General features: G+C 48.7%; 1 protein-coding gene across 2 annotated transcripts; it reads left to right on the top strand.

The window, feature by feature from the left end:
- Positions 1 to 991: 991 nt before the first annotated feature.
- LOC142575666 (scoloptoxin SSD14-like) lies at positions 992 to 20,952 on the top strand. 2 transcript variants are annotated; one of them, XM_075685200.1, is made up of 9 exons: positions 992 to 1,134; positions 3,001 to 3,208; positions 5,298 to 5,461; positions 6,327 to 6,607; positions 9,406 to 9,659; positions 12,256 to 12,369; positions 14,626 to 14,869; positions 17,983 to 18,096; positions 20,551 to 20,952. In XM_075685200.1, the coding sequence occupies exons 1-9, from the start codon at positions 1,086 to 1,088 to the stop codon at positions 20,698 to 20,700; spliced, it is 1,578 nt and encodes a 525-aa protein (XP_075541315.1). In that variant the 5' UTR covers positions 992 to 1,085; the 3' UTR covers positions 20,701 to 20,952. The 2 variants fall into 2 exon arrangements, with proteins under 2 accessions (XP_075541315.1, XP_075541316.1); XM_075685201.1 differs by lacking the exon at positions 12,256 to 12,369 and having other exon boundaries at positions 996 to 1,134.
- Positions 20,953 to 20,961: the final 9 nt, after the last annotated feature.

Raw genomic sequence — 20,961 nt, 5'->3', positions numbered from 1 at the left:
TTAGCGAGGCGGTCACGCCGCACTTCTCTCCGTTTGCAACGTGCCGCACGAGATTGTCCGCGCCAACCAATATATTGCGAAATAAAAACGCGTATAGAACTGCGCACAAATTTCGCATTAGGGAGTGTCGTAATCATTGGCAATTTTTTTTTTTGCATTGCGGCTTTGCTGGAATGCCGTCGCGGCGGCCCGAATCAAACTCGCGACCTCAGCAGCACGAGGCCACAACCGCAGGGCTACCGCGGCGGATCTCCGCGCTATTATGAATGACTATCGAGAGCCAAGTTTTCTACACTACTGCTGCTCTAGGCAACGTTTTTGTAGGTCGGCCCGAATGTCTGAAACATTTCGCGTTGTTTATCACGACTCGCATATCATAAATAATTATAAATTTATGTTATAAATAACGTTATAAAAATCTTTTTCTTGACAAAGGCTCTACGTCTCTTACACAGTACCTTTAAATGAACGTGGTCAACGACTTATTTGAAAAACGCGTGAAAATATAGCTGTAACTTAACTCGGGTACGACTCCCAGCAGTGTAGAGGCTCTATGCGCCTGCTGAAGGGTTGTGAAAAAAAAATACCCCTGTAATTTCTAGGCACGTTTCACAACCCGTACGAGAAATCCAAGACCCAGCATACAATACGGACCCTCAATATAAAGCTGCACTGTTAAAAGACAATGTCGTTGTAGTTACTACCTAGTCGTCACACCGTTTACTACCTTGGCACAATTGCGCTTGGTAACGATAGAGTTAGTAACGTTACTGACGCAGTTAAGTAGTATCCAGTAGGTACTACTTAATCTGGAGTCCACCACTGCAGAGTACCTCATGACAGCCCACTTGCGAATGCAGGGCGCTAAAGACGGTGTCCAAATTCACGCCTCAGCGACGGCTCTCTCCGAATACCAGAAACAGCTCTCGAAGGTCATGCTTCTCGTTACTGCATGCACCGGAAGCCACACCAGAGCCGGAAACACGTCATGGACGCCATGTTTCGAACATACTATTGACCAATCACAGCACCGTTTTCTTCGACGCAGGAAATCCAAGCAGGTGATCGTACTCGACGCGCACGCGATGGCTCCGAGGAACATGAGCGAGGCGGAGGACGTCAACGCTTCGAACCGTAAGCATCACGGCGACATATTGGGAGCTGGAAGAAAAAAAAGAAGTTCAAAAGCGAGCGGGTATACGCGTGCGAGTGCGAGAAATACAAGAGTCAGCATATAATACGGACCCTCAATATAATATAGCAATCTTAAAAGACAATGTCGTTGTAGTTACTACCTAGTCGTCATACCATTTACTACACTTGCACAAATGCGCTTGGTAACGATAGAGTTAGCAACATTACTGACTAAACAAGGTAGTCGCTGTTACTAACAGGTATCATTCACCAATTCCAAACGCAGATAGCACCACCGTATACAAATTTTCTTACCGCACTTATCGAACCTACTGGAATATGCGTTATAAGCTGGAAACTTTGTATCTCGTGGTGCTAACTGCGTTTTGAATTTGTAGATGATACCGATTAGCAACAGCGACTACCTTGCTTAGTGAGTAATGCTGCTAGCTCTACCGTCACCAAGTGCAGTTACACCAACAGTGCGTCGACTATACTCCGTTCCATACATAGCAGTCAACGCTGTGGAATCTAGAAAGACTTCTTGCAATGGCTTCGTTCGCACTTGGAAATAGTTCCACGTATGTTTTTTTTTTTTTTGTTTACCGCAATTGTGCACAACTGTTGTTCATATAGGCTCAGTATTGAATGAAACAAGCTTTAATCCTCCGAAACAAACACACTTTGGTGTGTGGCTGTTAATGCGTTGTTTTAGATCATTCATTTTTATTTTTATTTCCGGGTTTCTTTTTTTTTTTCGAAACCTGTCGCGAGGAGCCTCACGTGCATGCTCGCGCGAGCGAACGCTGTTGGCGCGCAGCGAAGCATGGACGGAACGCGCGGAGTGATATCTTTTCTTGGCCGAACTTCTTGCGTAGCTTCCACAGCGTTGACTACTATGTGTGGAACAGAGTACAGGTAGTAACTACAACGACATTTTTTTTTTTCAAGAGTGTGCGACGGATATGAAGGGGTAGGCGAAGACACATTTATCTATTATTTACATATTTCGGGGCAAGGCAAGATCGTTAAGGCCACGTGACCTCGAAGAGACGTGCACGCGCTAGCAAAATAGTCTTCGTCGCTGCTTCGAGCATCCTCTTAATCTTCGCTCTTCAAATTCTGGGGTTTTTGGAGCCATAACCAATAACCTGATTAGGACGCACGCTGTAGTGAGGGAGACTGCTGATTAATTTAACTAGACGCAAGTTTAAATACGCGAGCACTTTTGTATTTCGTCCCAATCAAATTACGACCGCCGGGATCGAATCCGCAACCACGAACTCAGCAGAGACATACGCTGCTGAGTAATATTTGCGCTCCGCCGTCCAGTAACAACACCATGGTCAATTAGGCAAGATGAATTTCAAGAGACTAACCAATTATATTTTTGAAGGAAGTAATTTTAATCATAAATGGTTACTTTTTTTTGCTGTAGCGTCTACAAACCTCAAGAGGTTAGAGAACACGTTTAAAGTTTGCGCGCTGTGCGTCTTTTTTAGTCGATGCACGCGTGTTGCTACACATGTCCAGAGTAAACGCTAAGCATCCCTACAGGCAGAACAGCAGCCCACGTGGTTTATTACTTCGCGCCAAACTGCGGCGTCATCTCGGGGACATCAGAGAGTATGCTGTGCGCACGTGCTACGTTGTACAGCCTTTCACAAGCCCGCTATATTGAACGTACGTTTTTGTGGCACAGTACTTATTCAAGGAAAGTAGAAATACGCAGATTCATAGACGACGTCAGTCTCAAAAGCTGCGCGAGCTGTCACTGTCGCAGCTTCGAACCTTTGAGAGAAAAAACGGAACGTTATGTTTTTTGTTCAGTTGCTTACCCGGACGCATTTTACGCGCCCGTTGCAGCTGCGTCGAGTGCTGGAGGTAAGTTTGTGGCCACTCCGGGTTACCTGCCGGGACTCGAGGCCCTGCATTCGCGGTTCGGTCGGCTCCCGTGGTCATCGCTGTTCGAGAGCGCCATCTCGCTGGCGCACTTCGGCTTCCCCGTCTACCCGGAGTTGGCGGCCATCTTGGCTCGCTTCCGAAACGCCATCTCGCGGAGGCGCTCTCTGAGGTAAGCCGAACCGCCGGCTGTGTTCACAATCCGCAGTAGGGTTAGTGATCTGCATTCTAAGAGCGAGAGAACGCGATGAGGGTTGAGAGCGTACGGAGGTTGGCAGCGAGGAGACCGCAACCACATTTGTCTATGAAGATCCCTCTGAGGCAAGGGCGGCAACGGACGACGTCGGCTCAGCCTCGGAGCCGGGAACGTTTCGAACTCGCGCTCTTTGTCATCGTTCTTGTCTTCCGACAGGGAGACACTGCTGCAGACGGCAACCTCACTACAAGCAGAAGGAGGATCCACTCCCGCGAATCCATTTTTACCACCTATATAGCGTTACTTAACGTGTACCTAGAGGCACGGTACGCGAATGATTTTGCAAGCTGGCCCCCATTTGAATGCCGTCGCCGCGACCCGCGACCTCGTGGTCAGGAGCAGAATAACAAGCAGAATGGCTTCAGCACGGCGGGTGCATCTTTCCTGGGATTGCGCAGCGCTCGATTTTTCATCTTACCCTTATCAAAGCGAAGCCTCCTTTCTTTTCGAGCCCTCCCCGGAGTTTCCTGACATTGGCTTCTGGGGTGCCGCTGCTGTCCTGCCGATAGACCGCACTTTCTTTTTTTTTTAACAAAAAAGAAAGTTGAATTACGTGTCCGATGCTGTAACCATTAGGCCACAATCGCACGCGTGCTTCTACCGTGGCAACGCGAACTAGCCCGTTTGAGGTGACCGCTGCGTGTGTCACACTGCATGGCACGGGTGCGCGACAGCGCATGCGCACGCACCCGGGCAGATGCCAAGGAGCTGCGTTCAGTCAGCCTGTAACGTGCACGATGAGGTTTGGGCGGAGGGTCTTCGGTACAACCTTGCACTGACATTTGCGGTGACGCGAAAAACTGACAAAGGTTTCAGCTCTCTCTATGCATTGGAACACAGCTGCATTTGTATGTCCATTCCAACAAGGTGCGTTGGATATGCCGCGATTTTTTTACAGCGAAGCTGTTTATGGCTAGAGTTTCGTGCACCCTTTTTTTTTTCTGCTTGTGCATAAATGTGACTCCATCCCAGAGGTGGTGCGATACCGGGCCGACCTGCGGCGGAAGTGAAGCAGGCTTCAAGGAATCCGGCAATAATAATAATAATAATAATAATAATAATAATAATAATAATAATAATAATAATAATAATAATAATAATAATAATAATAATGAAGTAAATCATGATGCATTGTTTGAAGTCGATGGGTATACTGGAATCGTTTGTGAACAGCAAATGGACTCACGAGCCGGAGACATTGACATATACGCAAAGGAAAAAAAAAATGTGCGTACAACACCCTTGACTCGCAAGAGGACAATGCCACCGAATGTGGCGATGCCTGTGCCGTACAAACGAAACATGGAATTGTGATATCCACTGTGTATATGTGTCCAGGAAGACCAAAGTGTGATATCGAGAAGTTTGTGACCACGTACTTTGCACGGGTTAGCCGTGATGACACTGCCCCTGCGATCACTGTTGGAGACATCAATGTGGTCATTTCACTCATTTTGCGGTAAAAGAGTTTGGTTTGAAGTGCCACAGCAATTCAAGTAACTCAACAACGGTCGCGTACGGATTTAACTTTGGCCAAGCATCTATCCAAAGTTGTAAGCGAACCAATCAGCGTATGTCACAGTAATCACAAAGCTATCGTCACTACCATTACCAAATGATGAAAATAAATGCGTGTATCCTTGTCTAACATTGGGAGATGCGCTAAAGCTTCGCTGATCATCCAGCTTGACAAGTGGCATGGCTCCCCATTTATTTATTTATTTTATTTATTTATTTATTCATTCATTTTCTTTCTTTCTTTCTTTCTTTCTTTCTTTCTTTCTTTCTTTCTTTCTTTCTTTCTATTTCTTCTTGAAGGGAACATAATTCTTCTTCCACCCAATGAAGAAAGACAAAGTTAAAAAAAAAAACGGCACCGCTTTGTAAACGCTGCTTACCCGCAATAACGATGTCAATGCAGTGAAGCACGCTTGGAAGAGATTAAGTGCTTCCGAGTTTCGGGCTAAGGAGGGCCCCTTTCGGGGCTGCGCGTGGGCTCGTGCAGGCACATCTTCTGGAACCGGCAAACCGACACGGTGTACGGCGTGAACGAGACGCTGCTGCAGCCGGAGCTCGCTGTCACGCTCCTCCGAGTGGCGCGCGAGGGCTCGAATGCGCTCAGCCAAGGAACGCTGGCGAGGCAGTTCGTCGGCGACCTCGAAGAGCTCGGTGCGTGCGTGTGCGCATGCGCTGACAGAAACACGAGGAAGACGCGTCGATCCAGCCGTCCATATAGTTTCTCACATAGAGTTTCTCACTACATTGAGAAACTCTATGGTTTCTCACTACAACACCTAGAGGGAAATCTGGCGCCACCGTCTATGGGAGCTTCTTAAGGGGTGCCGTGCCGTCATGGGAATGAGGGTATACGTGTCTGCGAGGCTCGTATTGGCTGGTGTTGTAAGAGGCTTCGTCTAAAACGCGGATATGGCTACACAAATAGCGCGTTCTTAAAGTGAAACCTTCATAAAATGTTTCCATTCACGCATGTTACATCTTCACTCACCTACAATGCATGACCAAGAGAAGAAAAGTAAGAACAGACGACAAACAGTTTCAAAGCGAACGCGAATCTTATCGTCTGTCCTGCAACTTTAGCGGCCCGCTGATACTTTTTACGTATCACATAATTGCACATGCGATAACAAGTTCTCATAGTTAAACAAAAAAAATATTTTTGTGTAATAATAAAGCTAAAGCGGCTTCTTACGTGCTGTTTTAGTAGAAAATGAATCATTGCGACAGACGCAACGGTGCTTACCAGGCGAGTCTTCAAGCAGTCCTGGCTCTCTGAGAACGATGCCAATCCGAAGTCCCAATACAACGGCATTCCCATGCATACCACAGCGCAGCAGCGCCAGATTTCCCTCTAGGTAATATAGTGAGAAACTCTATGTAGCCGTCAGAGTGACCAGTAAATCGGTCCAAAAAGTAAAAAATAGCCGGGAGGGAGGGTCGTACGAATAGCTGACGCTCCCCAGTGTGTGGCGCAACATTTATCCTCTTGACCGGACAGTTCGCCCCTCCGCCGCAGGATCTCTGGTGTCCCAGGAGGACCTGGTGCTCTACCGGCCCGCGTGGAAAGCTCCCGTGCGCAGCGCGCCCCTGGCCGGCGTCCGGTTGCACGCCCCGCCACCTCCGGGCGGAGGCGCCCTGCTGGCATTCGTGCTGACCACGATGGACATGTTCCGGCCCAGCAGGAAGGACGTGCTGAGCGACGGGCCACTCACCTACCACCGGCTGATCGAGGCGATCAAGTTCGCGCACCCGTTCCGGGAGGACCTCGGCGACGACGCGGTCGAGAACGTCGTCGACGTGAGCGTTAATTGTCTACTAAAGAAACCATCTACAACACTTTGAGCACATCTTAAACAGACGAGCGCATCGTGCGTAGAATACTGCGACGATACATCTTTGGTGAATGTGGCAGGCCGCAGATTCAAAAGACAACCCCGTGTTCCTCTCGGGTATTTTTTTTTTCGGACCCTTCTTCGCACGTCGTGACGTCAACAGGCGCATGACGTCGCCAGTGTAAAAGCTCTCGATTGGTCGGCCAACGAGGGACGACAGCGCCAACGTAGGGACAGTATGAACTGTATATTCCATAGAGTATATAAGGGGGCTGCTTGTCTCTTTTGCTCACGACTATTGTCAAATCAGTACTGCGGAGGCCTGCAAGAAGGAGAAAATTTCATTACAGGGAAAAGTTGGCATCCACCTGCCCGATGGCATGAAGCTACAGAGAAAACATTTGCAGGTTTCCTTTGTAGTTTTGTGCTGCAGTCCAATTGCTTGCTCATTTCTCCCTGTCACAGCTGCCTCTATTAACGCAAACTTTCGAGATCAAAGTATTTTAGGGGCCCTTTAGGCAGCACACGCTTGGTATGTACGACGCGGCTTCCGGTCTGAAATATGGCTGACGAAACCCAGATTGATAAATTTTAGCGTAAAACATGACTGAACTCGTTGAAGCTTCCTAGATGCAATCGTCGGTGCAAAGGTTCCTAGATGGGATCACACACGGAGTCGTACCACGCGTCTTCTTCCGCACGTATTCCTCGTTGGTATGCAAATGTTCTGGGGACAGCAAGGTGAAAGAACAAGATAATGGCACCCTGTCAGAATGATACTGTCCCTCGTCATCCTGGCAATGACACCCATACGTGGACCAAATATTCCCAACAACTACATTCGATCCTGCACGAGAGCATGAGCACATTCGATCGACAAGAAGGAAGGGTCGGGAGAGGATGATGCTTCCCGCTTATTTCAGTTCATGTTTGCGGGCAGCGATAAACAGCTTCAGGTGGGACACAGAAACAGCCTTGGAATTGAAGCCACACCTCGGAAATACTCTGGCATTTAAACGATCAAAGAGGTATCTAAATACGCCGACCTCGCAAGAAGATGGAGCTCTGAACAATAATGTGGCCGACAGAGCAGCACGAAGAGGCACGAAGTAGCACGAAGAACGAGTCGGCGACAGTCGAGTGAGTACATACTGTGTAGTGGGCAAAGCAACCGAAGTTTATTTAACGTCTCCAAGACGGAGCTGTCCAAAGGTTAGGCTGGTTAGGCTTCGACTAAGGACGACCCTGCGTTCTCTTATAATCAGACCTACGAAAGCAGCCCAGCTTTCCTCCGTCGTCCTTTTACCAACGGGCGAGGACACATCTAGCACCCCTTTCACACGGACAGTTCTCATCCAGTTTCGTTGAGAACGAGGCGTGTTGCGAGTGCGCGCTATCAAAGTCAAGCGTGATTGAGAACGACGCATGTGGCAGCGCTCGATATGCATTAAGTTCAATTCACGCTGACTCAAGTACACTCAATACCCGTGTGACAGTGTCACACGAGTGCATCTTAGCGTGCTTGGGTCGATGCAGATTGAGCTCGATGCGCATCGATTGCTGCTACGAGTCGTTTACAAGCTCAGCTTCAATTCTGCTTTACTCCTTCACGCTTCGCAATACGATCATGTGCGAAAACTTTCTATGCAGGTCGACCTAACGATCGCAAGTGCTCAAGTAACAGTGGTACAATACCAGTGTTATGTGGGCACTTTCCCGTCAGCGCCAGCAGCCGTCAGTCTCTACGTGTAACAAAGTTGAAAAAATATTTCTGTCCTACCGTGTCGATATTTACAACCAAAAAGGCGCCGTATATAGTTGTCTGACTCACATGGCTAGCGATACAAATAGAGGTACTGTGAACGATTAGGGGCTACAACAGAACTCGAATCACGACAAAAATGAAACCGCCATTTATGTTTATGATAATCCAACAGAACACATACGAAAACATACTGTTCAAACTAACTGTCAAGACATAAAATTAAACCTGATCTATTTACTGCTATCCACCAGAGAAGAAAACAACAAAAGTGGAGACATTTGGCCGTCCGCACTGGGTCAAGTCGGGGCGCGGCACATTTTCTCAAAAGTCGCGACTGTGCCGCTAAATTCAGGAACGTTGGTAACCCTGCTGGGGACCCAGCTGGGCTCCGAACGATGATTCCACTCTCTCGATCAGCAATGGAACTTTTCGAGCGCGATCGAAGGCACGAAACGCGTGGGAGTACACAGCAAGATAAAAGTCTAGTGTTCTTTGAAATGGACGTCTCTCGGGGCTCGCGACCTGCGTCGAACTCGGCTGGCATCGATACGCAAATACGCCCAAAAGTACTTACACTCTCCACCTGTACACCACACCGCCGTAAGAAATTTCTTTGCTGCGTCACCCTCGCCATTCCAGCACGACCTTGAATTGAATTCTGAGGTTTTACGTACGTGCCGAAGCCGCGACTTGATTATCGAGGCACTCCGTAGTGGGGGACTATACGGATTAAATTTGACCACCAGCTGCAGGGGATCTTTAACGTGTCCCCAATGCACTAGACGCGGGCGTTCTCTTTTTTTTTTTTTTTTTTTCATTTCGCCCTTTGCATTTCGCCTTTCGCATTTTGAAATGCGGTCGCGGCGGCCAAGATTTGGTCCCGCGATCTCTCGAGCTTAGCAGTGCAACACCGTATAGCCGCTAAGCCACAGCGATGGGTATAGCGTCACCTGGAGCTGTCCGGAGGCCAAGTGCGTTCGGTCGGACGAATTCCGCAGACGGTGGCCAACCTGGTGTCCCGTGGCCTAGCGCTCAAGACGAACGGGCTCATTAGCGACAGGTCCACCTTCTCGGACGCCATCTTCTACGTGTTCGACATGCAGCTGGTGCGCGAGGCCATTCGCGGCGTCTCCGAGAAGATGGCGCTCGAGCACTACTCCGACCTGCCGCGGGTCCCCGGCCACGACGGCAGCCGAGGCAGGCGCGACGGGGGCGTCCGATACGACCGTGCCACTAGGAAGGGCAGGCCACGGTAAGCATATATATCGCGCGTGCGCGGTAATCCACAGCCGTCGCGATTGAGGCCGCCTCGCTTCTCTTTATTGCCGGTCAACGAAAATAACCCGATATAGACCTGCGAATGAATAATCTGCCAGTTCAAACTGATGTAGAGTTCCTGCAAGACATAAAGAAGACTGCAGTGTGAAGTAGGGAGCAGTATTCTGGTTGGAGCTACACGGTGGAGCTGGGCAGGCCGTGTAACGCGTAGGGCAGACATCCTGTGGGCCATTAGAGGTACGGTATGAGTGCCGAGGGAAGGGAAGCGCAGTCGAGGACGGCAGGAAATCAGGTGGGCTGCTGAAATCGGGAAATTTGCAGGCGGAAGACAGGGACAGTTGGAGATCGCTTGGAGAGGCCTTCGTCATGCAATAGACATTTAAAAAACATAGGCTGATGATGGTTATAACAACGATGACGATTCTGGTTGGTTGCGCGTAGAGGATGTTGGCGGGCGAGAGTAATAGAAGTGGATGAGACCTGGTCGTGTCTTGGGTAAAGCATAACCGAATCGTTAATGCGAAGAGGGAGAGAATAATCGAAGAAACGCAGGACAGGAGTGATTAGAAACCTCTGAGAATTGCATTCTACCTGCAAGTGAGCCCGATGGTAACGAATATGACGTGCTACAACGACCACTGTTTGCACAAGTCGCATATATTGTAGGATCCTCGAGAAAACGAAAACTCGCTTTTCTGTTCCGAGAAGACATACCGAATAACCGTTACATACTGCCATCCCAAAATTCAAGCTTCGACGGCTGACAAAACCCGGACGCATATGCCTGTTGTACTTACTACAAAAGCTACAAAATGTTCTTCCATATACGGCTATCTTCTCACTAAATTTAGTCAGTAATGAAAGCTCTTTCAAGTGTAGGGCGAAAAAACGCTCCGAGCTTTTAGAGATAACTCGGGTTCATTAAGCTGCGTGCGAAAACGTATTGGGGGCGAGAACTTACGGAGTCGCCATCTGTCGGAAGCGCCTCGCTTGCGTAGTATGAGGGATAACGCGGCGCGCTTCTCATAGGTTTGGCTGTCGGCGCTCAATAAGAACACCACGCGGGGGCTCTCCTTGACATTTCTGCGAGTACTCTCGAAACGAAGGATGTGTTTTACTGTCAAAATAATAACCTTGGGCAAACAGAAAGCACAGTATGGTCTACAGACACTATCTCTATACCGAACACGTACAGTTAACGCTCGCTTCGGCGGTCGCCGCGGTGGAATCACCCGAACCAGCTTCTTGCGTGAAAGGTCGGCAGTCGCTGAGAGCGAACTATATGGAATATGTTCTTATATTGGGCTGTCGGTATCAGCAAATGGAGCATAACAGAACGAAGCCTCAATGCAGCGATCGCACGTGTTCGCGGTGACCGACTCAGTGTCTGCATTCACGTCCGCGCACGATGTTTCGCTTTCGCTGGGAGCGCGTTTTCGCACCGCGCCATGAGCTCTAGGACTCAGCATGTGAGCATTTGACATTACACAGGCAACGATTGCTGCATGGACGCCATCAGAGCTGCTTAAAAATAATTTCATCATAACTAGGGGCTTCGACGTCTGAGACGGTGACTTGATGTGTCGTCGCTACGATTCAATCTTTTTTTTTTTTCTAAAGTCTCGGACGTTTATATCATGATATCTCAAGTTTCGCCGCACTGTATATTTATCGGTGTTCTGAGCTAGCAATTACCATTTGCTTCTTTTTCCGATACCAGTACATTTCATTGTTTGGTGCTACACAAGCATGAGCATAAGCCATGCCATTTTTTTTTTCTTCTTTGATGTTCTTCTTACCGTTCCCTTTCCATTCCACTGAACTCGCCAGTATCTAGCATGAACAAGTTCGTAGACCAAAGCTTCACGACATTAGCCGGGCAGCGCGCGTGGGCGAGCGTCTCAGTGCGCGTTTTCTGCTACTCACCAAACATCGCGCACTCCCGGCGCCGTAGCAGAAATCTTCCTCGTGGAAGTGCTTGCTGCACACCCGAGTTGCAGCCGATGGCCGCTTGCCAGTTCTAAATTTCGCGATCCAAGCTTCACGTAGTTTATTGTCCCGCGGGTACGTGTGAGACTGACGCCGGGCTCCGTTGCGTATACGTCCGGCACTGCGGCACCGAGCAGTAGCCTACCGCGTCGGAGGCCTTCAAAAGCAGCCACTACCTATTGTAGGGCCTTCAAGTGTTGTCAAACACACAGCTGAAGCGGGAACAGCTCGCCACTTAATCAGAAACGCAGGGCAGGTGGGACTTCACACTTTCGTTTTTTCAGCCCGCTTCGGCGCTTCCGAAGCACGTGTCCACGTGATCCCTCATACCACGTCACGCCGACGGCGACGCCACCGTTTCCAGTGGTGGAGCTCGCCACTTTTATTTCGAAGTTTATTCTAGCTGCGCGAGTTGATTTCTAGGTCTGCTCGTGGTAAGCAACCACAGACTATGAAGGCTCATTTTTTATTATTTCTTCTTTCACTGCGTGTATGTGCGTGCGTGCGTGCGTGCGTGTTTTCATTCATGTGGCGGTGCTGTATTCCTCACGCCACCGTACACGTACGGCGCGTCCCCGCAGCTCTTCGAAAAACCGCACGGCGAAGCACTTCGATGTCAAGCACGCAGCGGCGAACGCGGTGTTCCTGGCACCTAACGGCGACGCCATCGCTTTCTCCGGCAGCCTTGGCACGCTGTAAGTGTGACGGTAGTCAGATTCCTCGAGAAGCTGCTTCCTGAAGTTTTCTCTCAACTCGTAACTTCGAACGGCCGGTTCCACAAAATGTCAACTGTATATAGCGTCCCTAGTAAATGCAAGTGTAAATACCGCTTTGAAGCATCGAACTCGTGGTAGCGTCTCCATCTCACACTCCGGAGACCCTGGTTCGATTCCCACCCAGCCCATCTTGCAAGTTGTTTTTTATTCATGAAGTGCCTGCCGGGATTTATCGCTCACGGCCAACGCCGCCGACGCCGACTTTTCTGCGACACGAGCTCCTTAACGCTGTCGCGTTAAAACGCTTGGCCATCGACACGAGTGCGCTGCAATTCCGGACGCAGCTTGTATCTCAACGCATTCCGTGACCTATACATGGAACCGCGCATCGCAAGTCTCCAGTAAAGTTCGAGAGCTGTGATGCGGTGGCGTCTTCGTCGTTTTTCTGCCTCTTGGCTGAAGCGGCCATGGCGCTTCGATGACGCTCGGGGGCGATTTCCGGTGAAAATACCGTATGACCAGGCAATCTCCAGTCTACTTGAACGCACTGAACTGAAGGTGTTTCTCGAGCATCTCCTCGTCATGTGAATGCCCGAGGAGCGTTATCGAAGCGCACTGTCCTCTCCGATCGAGGGCGGCGCTGTGTTTTATTCGGCAATGTAATAAGAGCTTGCCCACCACCCCGTTCCAAAGGGGACGTTGATATCATCCATCCATCCATCCGATGTGTTTCATTCGGATAACAAAAAGGGCACCGCCTTGGTATTTGAGGCTGGAGCCGGTTGGCTAAGGACCAAAACATACCGGAGCCAATATTCGCAATTATATGAGGCATGCGTATGCTGCAGAAAAAAAAAATCCGGAGACCACTCAGCACATCCTAATGAAATGCGAAGGAATTCAGCTTGTGAGAACCGTAGGTAACGTGCACCTTCCAGAAGCGCTTAGGTTTAAAGTAGACGGAACCATCAACCGCTCAGCAGCCGAGATAACCAAGAGACGTTTAGAGCATTGGTGGAAAAGAAGTCACAGTTTCAACCCTAAAGGCGAAGCACTGATTGTAATAGCAAATAAGCAGATAGCTATACGAAGTAAGGATAGTAGTTTTAACGGTCTTACAAACTTGTAAACATTCGCTTACTAACTAAATTAACGAAGATATAATGTGTAAGCGCGACTGAATGAGGACGTAGGAAGGTACCAACACATAGAGAGAGCGCTGTCTTTGTTTCTTTCTACGTCCTCGTTCAGTCGCGTTTACACATTCTATCATAGATTCAAGCCATCTAGCCCGCCAACGTGTATTTAACTAAGTTAATTATAAGCACGGTGTCACGCGCCCACAGTTAAACATGAACACATCTCGCTCGATGAACGCGTGAACTCGCTGTCAAAATGATGGCGCGAGGAATCGCGGTAGCAGCAGCGAGCGAATTCACCTTCGTGCATCTCTCGTTTCAACGCGAACGTCGAAAAAGCGCAGCGCATACGAAGCTACGGGCACTACGCGCACTCTGCAAACATCACCGATCACTTTCATGATACGGTGACCGCACGGCAGCGCCGTAAGCAGCAGCCGCCGGAAAAGTACGCCCCCCCCTCCCCCGCCCCCTCTCTTGCCTCATCCCCGTGCCTCGGCGCGACAGGAGAGGGCGCGCTTCCGTCCCGCCTTCCTCGCTCGCACACGCGAGATTGAGCCGCGTTCGCCGGCTCACCCTCGCACGCTTTCACTCGCACATAAAGCGTACGGCGCGCGACGATTTTATCGCCCTTGGACTTTATACGGAACCTCACGGCGACGGCGATGGCAGAAATGCGCCTGGAGCGTCCATATAATTGCTATCGCAATAAGAAGCAGGGAAGAGATTGATACGAGCGGATCTCTTACAGTCATAGGTAGCTACGGTAGAAGGCAAATCTTGAAGAGAAAAAAAAAGGTTAAAGAGTTGTATACAAAAATGCTGGATAAGAGACATCTCGAGCATACCTGATTAAATCAAGAAGGCTCGGTCACGATTTGTCAACGTCCCATTTCAATGAGGATGCCATTGAAGCATCATCATCGTCATCACCATCGTGATTAGTGCTGTCGGTATATGCAGAAAGTATCTTCAGTATAACTGCCCTTACTCGGTGTAGTCGAGGAAGAGTTTCTCGAGTCGAGGCCAGTTTCGGCGAATGCTGGTGCATTGCATCCTCGAAAGCATTCGGACGGCCGCACTGCGTGGCACGCAGGATGGGCTCTCACGAGGCCTCGTCGTCCACGGGCCTGTTGCTGAACGACGAGCTGCACGCGTTCACGCCGCGCCTGCCCGACCGGTACCTGGGCCACGCCGGCGTGTCGCTCAACTTGGCGCGAGCCGCCAAGCGGCCCCTGTCGCCGCTGGCGCCCACGCTGCTGTTGGACGCTGCCGGAGGACGGCTCGTCGCCGCTCTCGCCACCTCCGAAGACTTCGAGCTGCCGCAGTACGCCGCCTTGGTGAGCGTGCGCTGCTCGGCGGTAGCCAGGAATTCCTCTTTCTTTCTTCTTTTTTTTCGCGTGGGTCCCACACTTCAGTAAAACACGTTGTGGGGCTAGTTGGTGCATAGCTTTCAATAGGTGAAGCGCCAATAGTGACGGCACACAAGAAGAAATACAGACAGGACAAGGCGCTTCCTACAGACAGGAGCGCCTTGTCCTGTCTGTATTTCTTCTTGTGTGCCGTCACTATTGGCGCTTCACCTATTGAAAGTCCCACACTTGACCGAGGAGGAGGAGGAGGAGGAGGAGGGGGGCAAGCAAGGCAGGCAGGCGGGTGCTGTCGCGCGTCGTTTTGTGCCAGGTATCTCGGTGCACAGAAACTTCTCGTGGGCCCCAAGGTAAGTCATTATCGGACAACATTGTTCCAATATTGGCCCCGCTTACTTACGTGGCTACCCGAGTACAACACAAAAGCTTGGGCTCGTTGTACTACGTGGCAAGGTTATCTGGGCCTCACGGGAACACAGTGCCCTTCTTTGTCTTCCGCTCCCACACTGTGCAAACACTCGCAGCAGATCAGAACTCTGGACCATCAACTACAGCACGCCAAATCGTTAGCAGTATTGACCTTTTCGGTTTAATGACCGTTTTAAATTAGAAGTACTGATTTAGAAAACAAGCATTAGTAGGAACTTCTAAAATTCATTCATTCATTCATTCATTCATTCATTAACCCAACGCAACAACGGGGCTAGGAGAAACGCCACAGTGGAAAGCTCTGGAATAACTTAAATCACCTGAAGTTCTTTAATGTGCACTTAAATAAAAAGAATATGCGCCGCTACTTTTCATAGCACACCGCGGTTAGGGTGCCGAACTCACGGCCTCGAACCGAGTACCATAACGCCATAGCCGATGAATCACCGTGGCAGGTCAGAAAAGCAGATAATAAAGTACTTCTTTCATATTTTCCTGTCGTTAAAGTGTTGGCTCCCGCCCTCTTTAACGACAGCTTTTGAGCCATGAACGAAAAAAAAAATTTAGCTAGCATGATCCTTATTTGTCTGCATGACCCATCTGCATTGTGCTGCACTGCTACGTACAATAATGCACATTCAACTGAGCTGCACAGTGTTATCACATGCGTTGTATGCAGTGTTATGAAGCAGCCGCGGTGAAAAATATCTTAGTGCACCATTGTGAACCGCCCTAACCATGTACGACCAATCCGCCAATGGGAAAAATTATCCAACAGACACGTATGCTTGCGGCACTCAGAGGATGACCTAAAGCGTATCCTCAACATTTGGTCCGCGCTATACCTTCCCTGCACTAAAGATGACAACGCAGTGAAGTTACATTAAAGACCCAGTGCTGGCAAGGAGCGGAGACACATTCGCGCTTCATTTTTGCCCTTCAGAGAAATAATTGCCTATGCTCAGAAAGTTTTATTGTACGCTTCTGAGCAATTGGTAAGTTATCATGCATCTAAAGACCAGTTGAGCATGAAAATTGAAGAGAGAGACACGGAGCACGCTTGCCAATCCATTAATACTTGAGAAATTTCATTTCTCCTAAAACGAAAATCGTAACCATTAAAGCCACCCAAATAAGTTACCCTCTACACTGCTGATAAACCCACCGTGTTGAGTACTTTTACATGACATGATCCGTTGCGATATGTACTTAAAGGGACACTAAAGGCAAATATTAAGTCAACGTTGACTATTTAAATATCATTCCAGAAACCTCGCAACGCTTGTTTTTGGCCAAATGAAGACTTAGTTTACGAGCAAATTGCATCTGAAGGGCCCTGAATACCTAATACCCTGAATACAAATTGCATCTGAATACCTATTTCGAAATTCAAGTCTCCCGCCACCCAACCGGGGGAGTGGTGACGTTGCATACGCCATCACCACCCTTTGCTGGCGCCGGACAGACGGCGGCACCGAACCAAGACAGAGCGGTGGATTCGCCGCTGCAGCTTCTTTTTGGTCAAGTGCCGCAGATCGTTCGAGAATCCCGCGACATCAAGTGGAAGATGAATTCTCTGCTACTTGCAGTTTGTGCGAGCTTCGCGAGCCAGCAAAACCAGCGCAGCACTACGCGATAACGAAACTACTGAAACAAGAAAGCGTGGGCGGCGCAGAGTCGAGCGAAAACGAAACCTTTCGAACACCCGCGTCATTGTCGAAGACAATTTCAATCAGTTCTTTCTTTCTAAAAATTAAATAGAGCTGTACAAGTAGCATTTTATTTCGTCTTATAATGCAATAAACGGATGTTGTTGTTTTTTTCCATCGAGTTGTTGAGTACTAGTGACAGAATTTAACTGAGGAGTACTTTCGTCATCGGGCAAGTACTTGAATGTCCCGATCATGTCCGGCATTTACCCCAATTTCTCGATTATTAAAGGTCTGTTCGCGATAATATTGACGCCTTAGAGATTCTCGAGCATTAATCTATCACTTTAGCTTGACCTAATATTTGCCTTTCGTGTCCCTTTAACACTGGACATATGTCACAAATGAAAGCTTTCGAGTTCAAGTTTTCTTTTTCTCATATATTGTGCGTTACCTGTGTTCCGAAACATTTTAAACTAATTTTCTAGACTGTAAACAAGAATAGGCTAGCATTCAAAGCTAGAACAACCTGGAAAAGAGCTAACGTATATGATATAACACATTTCAAGTTGTTTTACGCTCTTTCTTGTATTACAGAAACGTGCAAGGAAAAGAAAGCTACGCCAGCTTGATATAACCGAGAGTAGATTCTTAGCCATATCATGAATTAAGCACCAATCTCGGTTTAGTCCTTTCATCTACAATGTGCCGTGTCCTCTATTGTGAAATTAGAATAACGCTTTGCCCGGTCAGGCTTTTCTTCTTCTTTTTTTTTTTTTTTAGAAAGCCATTTAGAAAACGCACGTGCCAACATGCGACAAGTGGCGCCCAGGGTTCTTAAAAAAAAATATGAGATCAGTTTAGCGTCCAGTGCAACTGGCATGGAATGGCACGTTGATAAAACAAGGCTCGGCGTTCCGAAAATGACAACGCCCGTTGTGGGGAACTCGGTATGTATATCTACAGACAATTTCGTGTGCGCCTGTTAAGTGTGCCTCTGCGCAGGTGCTGTGCCAGCTGTTGCTCATGAACAAGACCGCCGCGGATGCTGTGAGCGCGTCCAAAGTCCGCTATCGTGCCAGCCTCAAGGGTGTTTTCTACGACAGCAGCCTGCCACCGGTATGGGAACGCAAAAGTTAATCGCGTCTTTGAGTGGTTCTTTTGTTGCGTTATAAAGATCTTTATTTACTGGCAGTTTCGACAAAACGGTCAAGCATTGACAGCGATAGTAAGGCATATAGTGTAGCGCCCGAACTCCTCGCAGCATCCAACGCAATCCTTGTTCTGCAGAAGGAACTGCACCTTGGCAGCTATCATGCGTCTCACTATGGATGGATGGATGTATAGAAGGACGGACGGGTGGGTGGGTGGATGCTATTAGCGTCCCCTTTGACACGGGGTGGTGGGTTGCGCCATCTAGCTTTTTATTTTCTCTAACGTGCTACCTTATCTCAATGTTCTTTAAATTATATTGTTTCCCGACGATTCCCATATCGCTACAGTAAACACTCAAATAGCTTCAAGTAACCTCAACTCATTCTGTTAATCTTTGTGCAGCTAAAGAAAGCTACCAAGGCTGGCTTTAAATGCCAACTGCAAAGAAATCTTACTTTGGTTAATTTCGTTATAAATGAGCATGAAGGCGATCTTGGGCAAAGCTGCAGGACTGACAATTTTCTCATTTTCTTACTGGCAGCATTTAAATACCGGCTAAGCATACCACGCCAGTCCCAGCTCGGCGCCTCCTCCAGCACTCTCCCGATAATGCAGTGTACCAAGCGCTGTGTGCACTTACAGTAGCGTTCTTGCTGGGAGGCTATGTGCACAATCCACCATGGCCTCAACGCTGCGCAAGTAGTACCGTATATGTAACGTTTATACGGAATAACTACTTCATATATTACAACTGTTATAGACATAAGCTTGCGTCAGTCAAATCACATATTTAATGTGAACAACATTCTTTGTTCACGCGGATTTCCGCTCTGTACCCATTTGGGTACCTCACCCCTTTCCCCGACCTCTTCAATAATACAGGAAACCTTTGAAATTTCTCCCGTGCTAGGCCGAAAGAACTCGCGCCACACGAGTCTTGCAAGCACAGTAGCCCGGTGCTTTGGCGAGCTGCGCCACGAATGCGCTGGTATATTACCTCTACAATGAACCTCTTTCACTCCAGCTTGAGTCACATGACAGTATGCCAATAGGTATGTCGTAAAGCCCCTTAAACTTCGTAGAGCCACACTTCGAAGAATGCCGCCGCCTCCTCGCGCGCTCTGGCCGAGGCCGACGCCGCTATTGGCCTAATAGCATCACGTGGGCCCTCGCGCTGTGCATCAGCGCCATTTTTGCTCGCGAAGCGTCTACGGAGTGGCGATCGAGGAGCGCATGTTGGCGCCTTTGCTACGCTCGAGCAGTGTAGGCGGCGCCACGGTCGAGGAGGAAGCGTGAAAGAGAGAAGAAACGAGGAGTAAAGGCGGAGGAGGAGAGTGTGGCTACTTTACGAAGTTTAAAGGGCTTTAGGTATGTCGGCGTGCCACTCATCTCGGCGGCCATGCGCGGTCTTCTTCGCAGCACCGCTAGATGGCGAAGCATGCCCAGAGGAAAGCGCGAAAGGAACCCAGGTTCAGTACACTTATCATACATGGCGCGATTCTAATTGTTCGCATGTACCGGCACGCCATGCATTTCGGAGGCCACGCGCTGGCTTCGCGGCCTCGCCGCTGGATGGCGCAGTGTGTCTATAGGAAAGCGCGAGAGGTGCCTGGTGCAGTACATTGTTCAAATGTGTAATCTCGGAGGCCACGCGGGCTTCCCGTGGACTTTACGACGGCTCCACTAGATGGCGAAACGTGTCCAAAAGGAACCGTGAGAAGAGTGTCACTAAAGTACACACCCCATCCATGACGCGTCCTGGCGGTGGCAATACATTGTGTTGCTACATTGGCTTCGAGGCTAATTTTATTATTGTCAATAGCCATAGCGAAATGGGTCCTGCCAGAATTGTGAACCTTACTTATGCTTCCAGTATTCAACAAACTATGCTTTGGTCGCACATGTCGTTCCAGTTTCTCAGTGGTAAACAGGTTCAGATCTGCGACACCTTCATGTAATAACTACATGACATCTTGAGGCTTAATTTTACATTGAACTCTGATGTATATCTATCTTCTTAGAAATGACATTTCTTGGATGCAAAGGCAAGCAATGAGAAAGTGGTGGTGGTTGTTTCCAGTATTTCATGCCTTATGCGACAGACGGCTGGATTAGTGGCAAATATGATGCAGTGGTAGCGTTTGCACATCGCTACGTTACAATTTTAGATTTCGAAGGACCGAAAAATTCCTTTCTCAATTTTACAAACTTCCTGATTCACCAAAATAATTCGAGCGCAGTCATCACTTCACTAAATCAAGTTTCAACTGTGTTTGCTATTCTGAAAGGTTATCTCTGCTGATCTACCCTGATATTTCACCATTCGTATCTACTCGCAGCATGCAGCTGCTATCTCTTACTAATGGCAAGTTAGAATGTATCCATGACAAATGTCATTATCTCACCTATTGTACACAGGAGACTGTGCGGGAACTCCGGAGCAAGGGTCACCGCATGTTTCTACTAGAAGACAATGTCACCAATGCTGCGGCCCTTTTAAGCAATGAAGACCACCTTGTCTACGCTGCAGTCAACAACCACATTGGTGGTTATATCGATGGCAACTGAGTTCGAGCTGTGGCTACGTCATCTACGAACGGCACATACACCTAGCTGCAGAGCTGGAGGGTGCCACACATGAATCATTGAACAGTTCCGCATCTTCGAGCTAATATGTCATAGAGACTACAGCACGGCACAAATTCGGTGTTGCAAGTTTATTGAAAATAATGCAATGAACTCTAATGTGGAATCTTTCTAGCTGGTACCCATTGTTTATAAAGTGATAAATACGGAAAATGAATACATTATGAAAGCTCATATTGCGTG

The sequence above is a fragment of the Dermacentor variabilis genome, chromosome 3 (assembly GCF_050947875.1).
Source record: "Dermacentor variabilis isolate Ectoservices chromosome 3, ASM5094787v1, whole genome shotgun sequence".
In the NCBI taxonomy this organism is placed as follows: Eukaryota; Metazoa; Arthropoda; class Arachnida; order Ixodida; family Ixodidae; genus Dermacentor; species Dermacentor variabilis.
The sequence above is the reverse complement of the archived record's forward strand: the minus strand, read 5'-3'. Positions and strand labels throughout refer to the sequence as shown.